The sequence below is a fragment of the Sceloporus occidentalis genome, unplaced genomic scaffold (genome assembly GCF_023333645.1).
Source record: "Sceloporus occidentalis isolate IW3139 unplaced genomic scaffold, rSceOcc1.0.p SCAF_6, whole genome shotgun sequence".
In the NCBI taxonomy this organism is placed as follows: Eukaryota; Metazoa; Chordata; class Lepidosauria; order Squamata; family Phrynosomatidae; genus Sceloporus; species Sceloporus occidentalis.
In genome coordinates this window covers 125,171,482-125,185,050 of record NW_028316986.1, presented here as the reverse complement: position 1 = coordinate 125,185,050, position 13,569 = coordinate 125,171,482, and the positions used below count along the sequence as shown (strand labels likewise).

General features: G+C 40.3%; 1 protein-coding gene across 1 annotated transcript in view; it reads right to left on the bottom strand.

The window, feature by feature from the left end:
- The window catches only part of COL12A1 (collagen type XII alpha 1 chain), a 146,132-nt gene that overhangs the window by 24,540 nt on the left and 108,023 nt on the right, over nucleotides 1-13,569 (bottom strand). The window contains exons 51-56 of the mRNA XM_089530905.1: nucleotides 10,526-10,635; nucleotides 4,303-4,452; nucleotides 2,970-3,047; nucleotides 2,747-2,833; nucleotides 1,125-1,178; nucleotides 201-296 (exon numbers count right to left, since the gene is read on the bottom strand). Of these exons, the coding sequence (XP_089387031.1) occupies nucleotides 201-296; nucleotides 1,125-1,178; nucleotides 2,747-2,833; nucleotides 2,970-3,047; nucleotides 4,303-4,452; nucleotides 10,526-10,635 (575 nt within the window). The remainder of the gene's footprint in view (nucleotides 1-200; nucleotides 297-1,124; nucleotides 1,179-2,746; nucleotides 2,834-2,969; nucleotides 3,048-4,302; nucleotides 4,453-10,525; nucleotides 10,636-13,569) is intronic.

Sequence of the window (13,569 nt, the reverse complement as noted above, 5' to 3'; positions counted from 1 at the left end):
AAATACACATAGCTCTTTTCACAAGCATGTCTATAGGAAAAAAGTCATTGACAGCTTTCCAGTGAGGCCTTTGCAATAGAATCACATGCTGAAACATTGAAATGTGAAACAAAAGCTGTGGTAAGACTGATACCTTCCTCCACTTACATTGTATGATTTTATGCCAAAGCAGGTAGCATGCAAAGGGCTTGCTTACTCACTGGTTCTCCTGTAATGGAAAGTCCATTTGGCCCCTGCGGTCCTGGTGGGCCTTGAGGCCCTGGAGGTCCCCCATCTCCACGAGGACCAGGTGGCCCCTTAAAGTACACAGGGAAAGAAATCAACCATTTCCTGTATTGCTATGTATTTTATATGTATTATCCTATTATTTCTTAGACTGTATGCCATAGGCAGGCTTACTCTTATATATTTATTGTTTTATGTACAGCACTGTGCAAATCTACAGTGCTATATAAATAAGTGAATAAATAATAATAATAATAATAATCATCATCATCATCATCATCATCATCAGCCTCCTGTTGTCACTTCAGAATGCACAGGTAATGGAGGGAATGTGAGGCAGTTTAGGGGCCAGTATATTTCAAGCTGCTCTCAGAGTATTCTGGCCAGTGTAGACTCACCCTTTATTTATTTGTTTGTTTATTTATTTTAAAAAGACCTTTAAAAAGATTCATGGGGGGGGGAGAAATTTGGCCATTTCCCACTCTTATGGAGTTTTGGGTTTGTTTTTTTTAAAATGACTTATTGTTGTTGTTATTATTATTATCATTATCATTATTACTATTTGTACTCGGCTTTTTCCCAAAATTGGGATTCAGAGATTAGAAAGAGTATCTGGAATGTATTTCCCCCAGAACTGAATTAACCTCCAAAACATCCTTCACAAACTATCTATTTCTGAGTAATAACTAATGTGTTGGCTGTTTGCAGTGGTTTCTAGGCTCTCTTTTCAATAGGATAACCCGCCCCAAAAGGAGCAGCTTCTTTTCACTCCTTGCCATGGTCCATCTGGGACTGTTGCGTGTGTTCGCCGCAGCCCCAGGGCAATTGGACTGGCAGCAGCTTCTGACCATTCTTGGACGCCCCTTTCACCCCTTAGTCTACTCTATGCAAATACTCACAGGAGGTCCATTTATGCCTCTTTCACCTCTTGGGCCCTTAGTACCTGGGCCACCCTGAAAACAAACAAAGCAACATTAACATGTAAATAATAAACATATGTAACACTGTTACAAATGTGTGTGTGGGGGGGGGTGCATGCGCATAAAATTAGCCACTGTAACAATTGACTGGAGGACCAAGGAGAAAAACTACCATCTCCACTTTGGCAAATCAGTGCATATACAGATGCGGCCTACATCTAGATCAGCAAATATGGAGCTACAGGTTGCTCTACTCCTGAGGAAAGCTTTTGTTTGAACAATCTTTACACTCATTTTCCAGAACTTGAATCAAACATTACTTCCACCTCCACCCCACTTTCTTTTAGGAGTGAAATGAACATAGACTTGTTAACGTGACCTGGTCAATTTCACCATTTCAGTGATCTGCTTTGAGGAAGGAGAATTTATTTCAACAAAACTCCTCTGCAAAAATATATTGCCCCCTGTTTCAAATCCTCTTGCCCCAACCCACTTTCCACCTTGCATCTCCATTGGATTAGTGCCAATTAGGTGTAATTAACTCTGGGTGAATTCATGCTAGGGGTGGTGGTAATGGGGAACATAATTCCCATTTTCTGCACTACTGAAATATCCTGTCCTTATATGTAGCCCAAAATGTGTAAAAGCTGATACAGGTTGAGCCTCACTTACCTGGAACTGTGGCATCAGAAATATTCCAAAGACAAAGCTGTTTTTATGGATGGCTGAGACAGTGACACCTTTGCTTTCTGATGGTTCTGTGTACACAAACTTTGTTTCATGCCCAAAATTATTATGAATATTGCAAAATTACTTTCATGCTATATGTATAGGGTCTAGATTAAATTTAAATTTAGACTTGGGTCACATCTCCAAGATATTTCATTATGTTGGTATGAAAATACCGATATTCCAAAATCCAAAGAAAAAAAAATCTCAAATATGGAACACTCCTTGTCCCAAGCATTTTGGATAAGGGAGGCTCAACCTGTATGTGTTCATACCAGTGACAGTGGCTCCTGCCCTCTGTCAGCCCCCTGTTCATAGTTCACAAAAAGAAAATATTGGTGAGTTGAGTATACAAATTTTCCTGCAATTATCACTGGCTCTTGGTGATATGCAGAGCTTATAAGCACAATACCTGTGTAATGTTTGAACTGGCGCAGTGGTTAAATGCCTGTACTGCAGCCACTTACTCAAAACCACAAGGTTGCAAGTTCAGGACCAGCAAAAGGGCTCAAGCTTGACTCAAGCTTGCATCCTTCTGTGGTTGCTAAAATGAGTACCCAGATTGTTGGGGGCAAATTAGCTTACAGTTGTAAACCGCTTAAACACTGCTTAGGCAGTATGAAGCGGTATATAAATGAAGCTTGTACGTTTTCTGTTTCTTTCCCCATCCCCTACAACCACTTAGCCTGATGACGAGTTCTGGGGAACCTGAAAGCTTGCACATTTTGGGGGCAATTTGGCAGGTCCCAATAAAAACCTATGTGTTTTGGTTTGCTTGTTTTTTACTTTTCTTGCCATAGATCAATACAGCCATTTTGGTTTTCCAATATATTCATGTGATTAATAATCCCAATATTTAAATTTCTGCTTACAGCAGGTCCTGGCGGTCCTGGGGGTCCAACACTGTCTTGCGTACATGTGCAGGAATTTGGCAATGATGGGCATTTAGCTTCATCCCTCTGAAAATTAAAGAACAATCTTCTGTCACTTGTCTCCCCCAGAAAAGGGAGGAGAAATTGATCATTACAGTGCTGGGGGAAATAAACTTCTAAGAATCTCACTTTGAATCTCCCTTTAAGTTTCCTTTATATTTACCCTAGAAGGAATGTCACAGCATCTGTCTCTGCTGGTCCAAACTGCATTGCATACAATGTCAAAGCTCTGGATCTCAAGCTATAAAAGAAAAACACAAATGCCTTTAATGTTGTATCTGTAAGAAATGTCAAGAACATACTCATGGAATAATCATCCCTGACCTTCAGCCTGGATAGTCTAAGTGCCTTTATGTTATAATACTGATGGTTGTAACACAGGGGAGTATTAGGTAAGATTAGGCACACACAAGAGTTGTTTAATGAAATAGATGCTTTTTACACAGACACACACGAGCGCACACACACAGATATATGTCTGTCTGTCTGTCTGTCTATCTATCTATCTATCTATATTGCAGTGAGAGAAATTTACTTCAAGCAATAGAAATATTTTTCCCAGCAAAAGTTTATGCAACTTAAACCCTCTTAAGACTGAGTCATGCTGCTATTGACTCAGATGTTGATACCACTAGAACAGAAGTTCAACTTCTATTCTAGGGCAAATGTTATGGGAATATCTTCATATCTTCATGATGGACATTTATGAATACTGAGGATGGAGGACAGTAATATGTCCATATCCTATGTATTTGAATCAAAATTTTGTTGTGACAGTTTTCCAGACCATTTTTTTTTTTTTTTTTTTTTTTTTTTTTTTTTTGGTTACATGTTTCAATCATGTGACAATTCTAACTGAAACTCATGACAGACTTACTGTCAGGATACTAACACTCTTACCTACACCAAATGGAACATTTAATTATTCAGGGCAATTTATGGGGTAAAACTGATCCAGAGTTACTCTGTAGATTTCTGATATACATTAGCATTTTGTATGCAAATCAGAGTAGCAATTCATTATTCTTTTTGCTTCATGCATCTGATGAAGTAAGGTTTCACTATGAAAGTTTAAGCAATCTGTCTTTATAGTGCTACTTGTAGTCTTGGTTGCCATTCACTATACTAATAAACTCCTAACATTTCATAACAACAGTTTGTCATTTGTTCTGGACCCCCATCCTCCCGAAAATGGAAATTAGCATATATTCAAAGCCCATTGATTGTAATGGGCACGCTCCCATGAGCACACCATTATAATCTTTCTTTGCTTCACCGTTGCAAAAAGCGAGACCACAGACTCCAAGTTCGCAAATTAGAAGGGATGACTGTATATGTGATTATGGAAACAAATGAAAACACATAGAAGGTAAACACATGTATTTATCATTTATGTGAAAGATTTCAAAATTAAGCAACTTCAAAACTTATTAAGGACTTCAAAACTTACTTTGGTTGTAGTCTGAAATGATAAATGAGTAAACTCAAATACTTACTGCAGCTGTTTTCCTGTCACCTTTCTGTAGTTTGCCGAGGATCTCATAACCATCAGTTGTGATATTTCCACCCTCATTAATTGGTTTTTCCATGATTTCAACACAGTCAATGTAGATCTTAGAACTTATGGGGGTTACAACAATATGAACCTGTAGGGGGGAAGTATTTAAAAGAAATATGTTTTGGGAATGATTTTGAGTTTCAGACACAATTAAGTACATATCTAAAGTTACTCACTTTCTTGGATGAAAGGAAACTGATATGAATTGAGTCAAACACATGCAAGAATTTATTTCTGGGACTGCATCTGCACTGCAGAAATAATGCAGTTTCAAACTGCTTTAAGTGCTATGGCTCAGTGCTATGGAATCCTTTCTAGTTGGTACCAGAGCTCTTGGACTGCTAAATATCTCACAAAACTACAAATCCCCGAATTCCATAGCATGAAGCCTTGGCAGTTAAAGTGGTGTCAAACTAGATACTTTACGCAGTTTAGACTGTACCTTAATGAAGTGGCAGCTTCATTTAGGGAATCTAGGGCCTGAAACAGATGGAACAAATAGAGTGGCTTCTAGTTGCTTTGGCAGGTGGGGGGGGGGGTGTAGATGACACGTCGAGGCCACAAAAGGAGTGGCAAAAATCTGCTCCTTGATGGCACCCCATTCTGGATTGCTGTGGTGGCCCACTTTGAGAGCTGGCTGTGCCATAACCGTGGTCCCCATTGGGAGGCGACTGCAGGTGGAGTGGCCAGAGGCCACTCCTGCATACCCTTCTGCTTTGCCCCTAGGTTCAATGTGACACTGGCAGTGCGACACCAACAAGAAGGAAGGAGCTTTCTTTTTCTCTCCTCCCCCAGCTGCCCTTAGAACAGCTAACAAACTTTTTCCAGAAGACTTCCCACCCTGCAGGAACAGATTTTTGAAAGTTCACAGGGTGAGGGTTGCAGTGGAAGGAGAATGTGTCCTCAACTCAAATGCACTGAGACAAAACTTTCCTTTCAGCATTTGTACCCTGTTGGATTCTAGGAAATGTTTTTCCCTCCACTGAAATGTGCTGAAATTCACAAGCAAGTGGATCACCTTTGAACATCACTGTACACAGTGGGGCCTTGATTAGGATATGTGGTTCAGCTAAGCCAAAGCAAAATTATGTAAGTAACATATCCACTATACCTGCCATCTTTTTTAAAAAAATGTTTTTTCCTTTCTACAGTGTTAAGACTCAGAATATGAAACAACAGATTTACTAATCATAAACTTGGAAAAACTTTGCAACTGTTAAATATGAGCATTTTGCAAAATGTTCTTTTTCCAATCATTCCATTTTGCCATCCAAAAGAAAAAATGGAAGCATGGTGATTGACTAATTATCATCATGAGGGATATCATCTAATGTAACTAAAAACATGAATGTGACTAATGACATATTTTGCAAGCTTTGTAATAGCAGTCTTCATACTGTTTGCTTTACATAATTTGAAAACTATGATTATCTGGTAAGGATCTTGTTTGGATAAGTGGGATATGCTTCTCTTGGAATACTCTATATAACAAAATATTATGGGACAAAGACCAAAAGCTGAGTAATACATTTGAACCACAAATCCATGAGAAATGAGAAACCACTCCAACATTGTATTCAGCTTCCAAACAGAAGTTTAATACAGTTCTCTCATCAATGGCTTAAAACCTCAAGAGTTCCTTGCCATTTTACAGCCAAGATCCAAAGCTGTATTTTAGTACATCTTTTCCAGTTTTCCCTTATTTTTACAGCTGAATCATAAGGACAGAACACTGCTTATCTACAGATGTTTATATTAATCTGTTCTTTAACAGAAACATAGTTCATAATTTCAGACCAGCAGCAGACTTCTTGATACAGAACTAAGTCCTAATACGATCTGTTGGGCTTTTCCCTAGAAACTGCATTTATGCATAGTCTGAATATTTGTTCTCATATCTAATATTAAAAAAGAATGAAAAAACAAGACATGTCAAAATTTTGCCTCTTTATCTGTACATGAAGAGAAACGTACCACTTATTTTGTAATTCTATTGGAAGTGTACATTAATCTTTCAGTAAATCACACTCTTAGATTTCATAGGCCATGTTGCAAAATTCCAAAGTGTATTTGCTATCAGCTCAATGGAATTACGGTTGAAAAGACTTGGAATTGACCAGAGCATGAGCCTAGTCACACTTCAGAATTATAGTGCTATTATTTCACTTTAACTGCCATGGTTCTCTCTTGGGATTTGCAGTTTAGGGAGGGTGTTTATAATTTTCTGCCAGAGTGCTCCAGTACTTCACCAAACTACAAAACCGAGGATACCACAGGATGGAATCATGGGAAAGCAGAATAAAAACACTGTAGTTCTGTAGTGTGAATGATCCCCAGGATAGTTGAGAGGTAAGGGTAACTGCAATAGCATTTCTAAAGAAACAGAAAAACAATGGCTGCCTTGCAGGTCGTTCAGGTTGAGTTAAATGGGTGTTTATGGTCCCATAAAATGGCAACTTAGAAAAAGCAAAGAGATGGAAGCAGATAGATACCTATGAAAAGTTCTGGAAAAGTGCTATGAGGAGGCTATATCAGATAATAAAGGTAAGCCCTAAACAATCTCCACTTTTTTTTCCTCATCAAAAAACCACTGTGAATGAGAGTTTTGGCCATTTTTTCAGGTCCCCTGAAAATCTGCCTTCTCCTGTTCCCAGTGCCTAAGGGCAGAGATAACCTTGTCATCAATATCCTTTACATTCAGAACATATGGGAACCAATTTAGTAGCATATCCAAAGCAGGCTTCCGGACTCTTAGGACACATGCATAATTTAGGCCTGTTACATACGGGCACTTTAGTACGCGCAGAGCGCGTACTAGGGTTAGAAAGGGGCAGTGCTTCCGCACCCCCCTAACCCTAGTGCATGCTCTGCGCACACAAAATGGCGGCAGCTGTTCCACACGGCCGCCGCCATGAGGACGTCACAGCCACGCTGCCTCTATACGGGGCAGTGCGGACGTGACATCCTCGCTCCGCGCCAGGGCGCATGGTGTGCCCTTAGTGCGGAGTAGGAAGGAGCTCCGTTTCGGTTGCCAAGCGGCCCCTTTCTCCTCCTCCCCGCCACCGCGGGGTGTCCTTGGGGCTTGAAGCCCCAGGGACACCCCTTTTCAGGCTGCGGGGAAGTGGCGTTTGCCGCTTCCCCGCAGCCTGAAAAGCGGCGGATCGGGGCCTCAGTGGCTGCCGTTCTGACCGCTGAGGACCCAATACACCAGGGAAAGGGGCGGGTACAGCCCGCCCCAAATGGGTGGTCTGTAACCCGCCTTAAACATCATTTTGGAGCATACCTCCAAAGTGACCTGAAGCAGCTTTATTTTGGCCTGTCTGTATGGGGCCCATATTTAAAATCGCTCCACTGGCAGCCTATTAGCTTCTAGGAGCAGTACAAGATGTTGGTTATGACCTTTAAAGCCCTAAATGGCTTGGGTCCAACCTATCTTCGGGACCATCTCCTTCCATATAATCCACCCCACACACTCAGGTCCTCTGGGAGGAACTTGTTGCAACCTATAAAAACTAGACTATCTGCAACCACCCAGAAGACATTTTCAGCAACCGCTTCCAGATTATGGAATGGCCTGCCAGAAGAGATCCACCATATTACCAGCCTAAACAGCTTTTAAAAAGCTATAAATATGGGTGTCTTCAGGCAGGTCTTTCCTGCCACAAAAATCTGAACATCTGAACCTGTTACCTCCCCAGAACTATGCTATAGGCATTGTTGATCTGACTATTCATTTTAAGGTATGTTTTAAATTGTGTATTGGTTAATTGCTTTTGGGGGGTGGGTGGGCCATGGGGTCATGGGATTGCATTATTTTAATCGTAAGCCGCCCTGGTTGTGTTGCACAGAGAAGTGGGATATAAATACATTTTATTATATTATCATTTCTCCTCCTGCTGGTTTTTGTTTTTGTGTGTGTGCAAGATCACCCCCAAAAAACTACTTTTTTCATCCTCTTCACTCCCCTTGTTTTCACCTTCTATGGTGAGAATTCAGCTAGAGATAGTTTTGAGCTTACAAACAGCAGAAAAGGAAAGAGTTAAGCAGCTCTTCTCCACTGTCTCTCAGTTTCAGTCTCCTGTGGGAGCTTTTTACTTTAAAAAAAAAGTTTGCCAAAAAAGAAAAAAGAAAAAACCAAGAACTTCCCTTCACATGTAGTTTGGCCCATAATGGGAAGACAAAGAATAAAAACCATCTGTTTCTATAAGAGTTATTTGACAGGATTTTAATTGCTGTATTACTAAGCCAATATATTCCCCAATTGAGTTTCATAAACTATCACTATACCCATGCTACACAAGGTCCAAAAAAGTAAGCCAAAACAAATTTCCACAAATAGCCAAGATTAAGTTAACTATTTTTCACTGAATGAGTGCATAACTCAGTTAATGGACACCAGGAAAAATTATATTTTGTCACGATTCAATATAAATCTTTAAAAATAGTTTGGCATATTTTTAACATGGGATGATTTAAAAAAAAAAAAACTTTTCCAAATCTGTTGTGAATTTTTCTCTTTTACTACAGCTGGGAGTTCCTTATCTTTCACTCCCTCTCTCCAGAATTCATATACAGTTTATGTGTAAAATGAGCTTTGCGAAGCAGATACCTTGAGATTTCCCGTGTCAGTTTGTATTTAGCCTCATCCCTTATTTCACGGTATGGCCAGAATACTTTGGGCTGCTTGCAGAGTATTTTGTCCCCAAAGCCGACCTCAATTCCTTCCACACTTTGGGAGGATGCCAGGTAGCTGTCTATACACTTGTCCCACTATGCCACCTGGCACCACTGCCACTGGCACAAGTCACTCCCTCTGAGATCAGAAACAATGTGCCCAGCATTAATCACATGGCTGAATGCCTTGTTGTGATCTCATAAAGAGTGACTCATGCCAGCAGCAGTGGCATTAGGTGGCACAGTGGAACGCATGTGTAAACAGCCTCCCATACTCCAGATTGTCCTCGAAAATCTGGAGCAAAAGGTAAGTCTTTAAAATCTGTTTTAAAGCAAGAATGAATCAGATTCAGTGTAGAACTGGCCTCACATCATGAAGACAGTCAAATCAGAGCTTTGCCCTTGCATCACATAGACAAGGTGCCATAAGGGCGGGGGATAATCCATTTTAAATGGCCTGTGTAGACATGCCCTCAGTCTTCTGCTTCAAGCATGGGGCTTCTGATATACACAGGGTACTTTTCCTCCAACAAAAACGTCTTCTTTCATTTCAATGGAAAGATTACTCATGTATGCCTAGCACTAAACTTTTCCTCAAATGACATTGTCATAAACTTCCTGTGCATGTACATCTATTCCCTGTGCATGCAGCAGCACCATCAAGTCTGTGTATTGGGATGGCCACAGTATAATATAGATGAATAAGTATTGCCAATATTATACAAGTTTCTCCACCTCCAGTCATTTTGTTTAGTGACATTCCTTGTGTGAGAGGGCCATAGTGCAATGAGTTTTTCTGAATTTCTATTGGACTATTGCCCAATTATGTGGCGTATGGACAGGGTATTTCATCACATGATAACCCTGCCATGTGTTGAGTTGTGCTAGACCTAGCAAGCAGAAGATAAGTAACCTGATTAGAGATAAGTCCAATATCTAGGTCCTAAATCCAGGTTGAACAAGACTGGAGCCATTAAATCAGCAGAGCTTTTATAAATGTTGATATATCAAGTTGTCACTGATTCAGTTGCTTTGCTCTAGTTTAGACTAACAATAGAATTTAGGCCTAGACTAAGTCTTATATGTTTCTCTTCTTTATTTTCGGGCATCCTTTCAAATGAAATATCAAACCCCATTGTCACAGTAATTTACTTGTGTAAATTTAGCAGGACTATACTCTTCTATTTGATAACTTCTCATAACAAAGCTATGCATATATACTTAAAAGTTTCACTGAACACATTGAGATCTTACTTCTGAACCAACAGGCATATTGCACAAGACATATTCAGAATGTTATCTGGTTGTGTTTCTTCAATCTGTACTAATGGTACGAACACAATAACATTTTCTTGAACTGAGTTATATTAGCATTATGTCTAATTATAACTTTTGTTGTTAGTTGTTGTTAATTGCCCTCAAGTCAAGATGTTTTCCCCCATTTTAAAGAAGTAGCTGTTACAATAATTTTCACACAATTGTTGTACCTTGTGGAAACTTCCATAAAAGAGTTTCTTTACTTCATCACCTTCAAATGTAACTGTCTGAATCTCTCCCCTTGTGTCCTTGTTAAAGAATGATAATACTTTGCTGGATGCTAGGGTGAAAGACATTTTATTACAGATCAGTTTTTAGCACATATAATCACCATCCTAGCATTGCATATAGTATAATTTCTTGAAACATATAACCAGCAGCAAAACACAGGAAAATTAACATATCTTAATTTATAGGTGTTTATAATTTACCTGACTCCAGTGTAAACTACACTGCTGAAATAATGCAGTATGATACCGCTTTAACTGTCCGTGCTATGGAATCCTGGGATTTGTAGTCTGTTGTGGCATCCGGAGCTCTCTGACAGGGAAGGCTAAATAGCTCACAAAACTACAAACTACAGAATTCCATAGCACTGAGCCATGGCAGTTAAAGCAGTGTCAAACTGTATTATTTAATTAGCCTCAGATTTAAGACAAGTAATCCCAGCCTTCTTGAAAAGCTGTATTCTCATTTAAAATTCAGACCCACAATTCAGGGAATTCTGACAACAGCTTGAATAGCCAGCTGAAGCCCTCTCACACCTTCAATTCTGTCTAGTTTGGTTGCCAGATCTGGAAGTGAAATTTCACTTTCTCTCCTCAACCCAAACAGAATTGTTCTACAGTGTTGAAATCCTGTACATGTTCAGTACATCCTGTACATGTCTAAGCAAACATATAAAGAATATAAATATATTCTTCTTAGAAAATGAGAGATTTTCACACAGGGACGAGATAGTGACAGAATCACTCCCCATACTTAACCCGTCCGTGACTGCAATGGCCCGAAAGCATCCTGAAAATCCATATAAAAGTATATTTCTTCTAAAGGTTTACATGGCTTTTCTGTGGGTTTTTCAGGCTATGTGGCCATGTTCTAGAAGAATTTATTCCTCTTAAACTCTTCTAGAACATAACCACATAGCCCGAAAAACCCACAGAAAACTATGGGTGCCGGCCATGAAAGCCTTCAACTTCACATTGTTTAAATGGCAACAATACCAACAATAATTAGATGACACACGTAGCACTCATTCTGCATGGTAAAGTTAAATTTTAGAGCTCTTGGGATCTAAGTAAATTTTAACCTATTATATTATCAAACTTCATATGGCACAGAATGGAATTCATCCACTGTTGATAAAGAGAATCAGCACTTTGAGATGAAACAAAGGGGGCGTTCCTCTCTTGGCAGATAAAACGGATTATATTGGCGCGATTCTGATTCGGATTATGTTCCGGGAATAATTCAAATTTTTTCCATCGTTTCCATTACCAAAAGGGGCAAATTACCTCAATTCATTTAGACCCTGTTTTCGTTCCCATTTATTTTAAATCGCTTTATTTTAAAGCGGATTAACTTGCTCCCCGTTCCCATTTGTGTCCACAAACTGTCAATCAAGCGCATAGGCTTCAGATTTCACAAGTCTAGGGTTTTTTTTTGTTTTTTTTAGGGCAGCCAATGAAAATTGGCTGCATCTAAGGCTCTTCTGTTGTGTCTCCCCAGACTAGAAGGAGGCTTGGCTTCATTGGGGAGAGAATCTTTGGGGAAGAGAGAAGATAAGGCTCAATCCCCCCCCCCTCAGATCCCTGGGCGTCCAGGCTCTCCATTCCCCAAAATCGCTTTGCCTCCCCCATTGCTGTCTGGGGGGCGATCAAGCAGGGATGTCCTGCAAAGCCCATCCCATAGTTCCTCTGGAAGGAGCCTCCTTTCCCCAAAATCACTTTGCCTCCCCCATTGCTCCCTGGGCTGTCTGGGGGGCGATCAAGCAGGCATGTACTGCAAAGCCCATCCCATAGTTCTTCTGGAAGGAGCCTCCTTTCCCCAAAATCACTTTGCCTCCCCCATTGCTCCCTGGGCTGTCTGGGGGGCGATCAAGCAGGCATGTACTGCAAAGCCCATCTGCTGCTCAGGCACTCAGGCACAGGTGAAAAAAGAAAAAAGAATAGTTAAAATTGTGTTTAATGGCTCTCCTCACACATCGGTCTATGAATGAGGAGCAGAGGGGAGGTTGCAATCCACCGGGGGAAAGGCCATGGAATGGAAGAAAATGTCGCTGGTGATGCAGAAAGAGAACAAAGAGGGTGACACCCCCAAGCCAGTCCCTTGAGCACTGCTCCTCCCATCTCCAGGTTCCTGAATCAGACACCCTTTCGTTCCCATTCGGATACAGCGAATCGTACCCCGCTTTCAAAAATAACCCGCATTATAACCTATTATTTTTTTAAACTGGTTTATAGGTGTCTATTTCGAATTATACGATATAATTCAATTTTGAATCGAATCGTAGTGGAAACGATTCCAGGGCATTGAGAAACTAATTCGGGCATCAGTGGGAATGACACCTCTTAATTCACTTCATGATCCGCTTTATAGGCAAGTGGGAACACCCTCAAAGACTGGATCAAAGTGCCTAAGGCTTATGCTCATTGCAAAAGTCTGTGAAAGAGGCTTCTTGTAATTCCAAATTTGCCACTCCCTCCTGCTCAAAACCCAGACACTACCTGGAAGTAGCATGATCTAAGGCAACTAAAGTCTTTGAATTCCCAGTTGAAAGATAAAAGTAACATATCCTGCATATATTTACTTATTCTTTTAACATCCTGAACTATGATTAGCTACAGCAACATCTGGTGTTAATTGATTGTTCACAAATGCTCACAAACAAACAGCATCGCTTGTTGAAACACCATTTAGTACTTGAATGGGCTAATATGGAAGAACTTGAGGCAACATTTATACAAGATTAATTTGCATGTTATATTTGTGAGCAATATTTGCATGTTATATTTGTGAGCAATAATCCCCCATTATGTGAACGGGAAGGGGACACTCGGGGCCGCATATCACTGATAAAAAACAGATTTTACCGCACACCAAAGTCTCCTTAAAATGGCCCCATTCCATTCCCCAGCCCCAAGCCGGCCCCATTCAATGCTGAGGGGCGTTAAATGTTCGGGTTGGTAGTCTTCTGGCCAAGCAAAATGGCTCA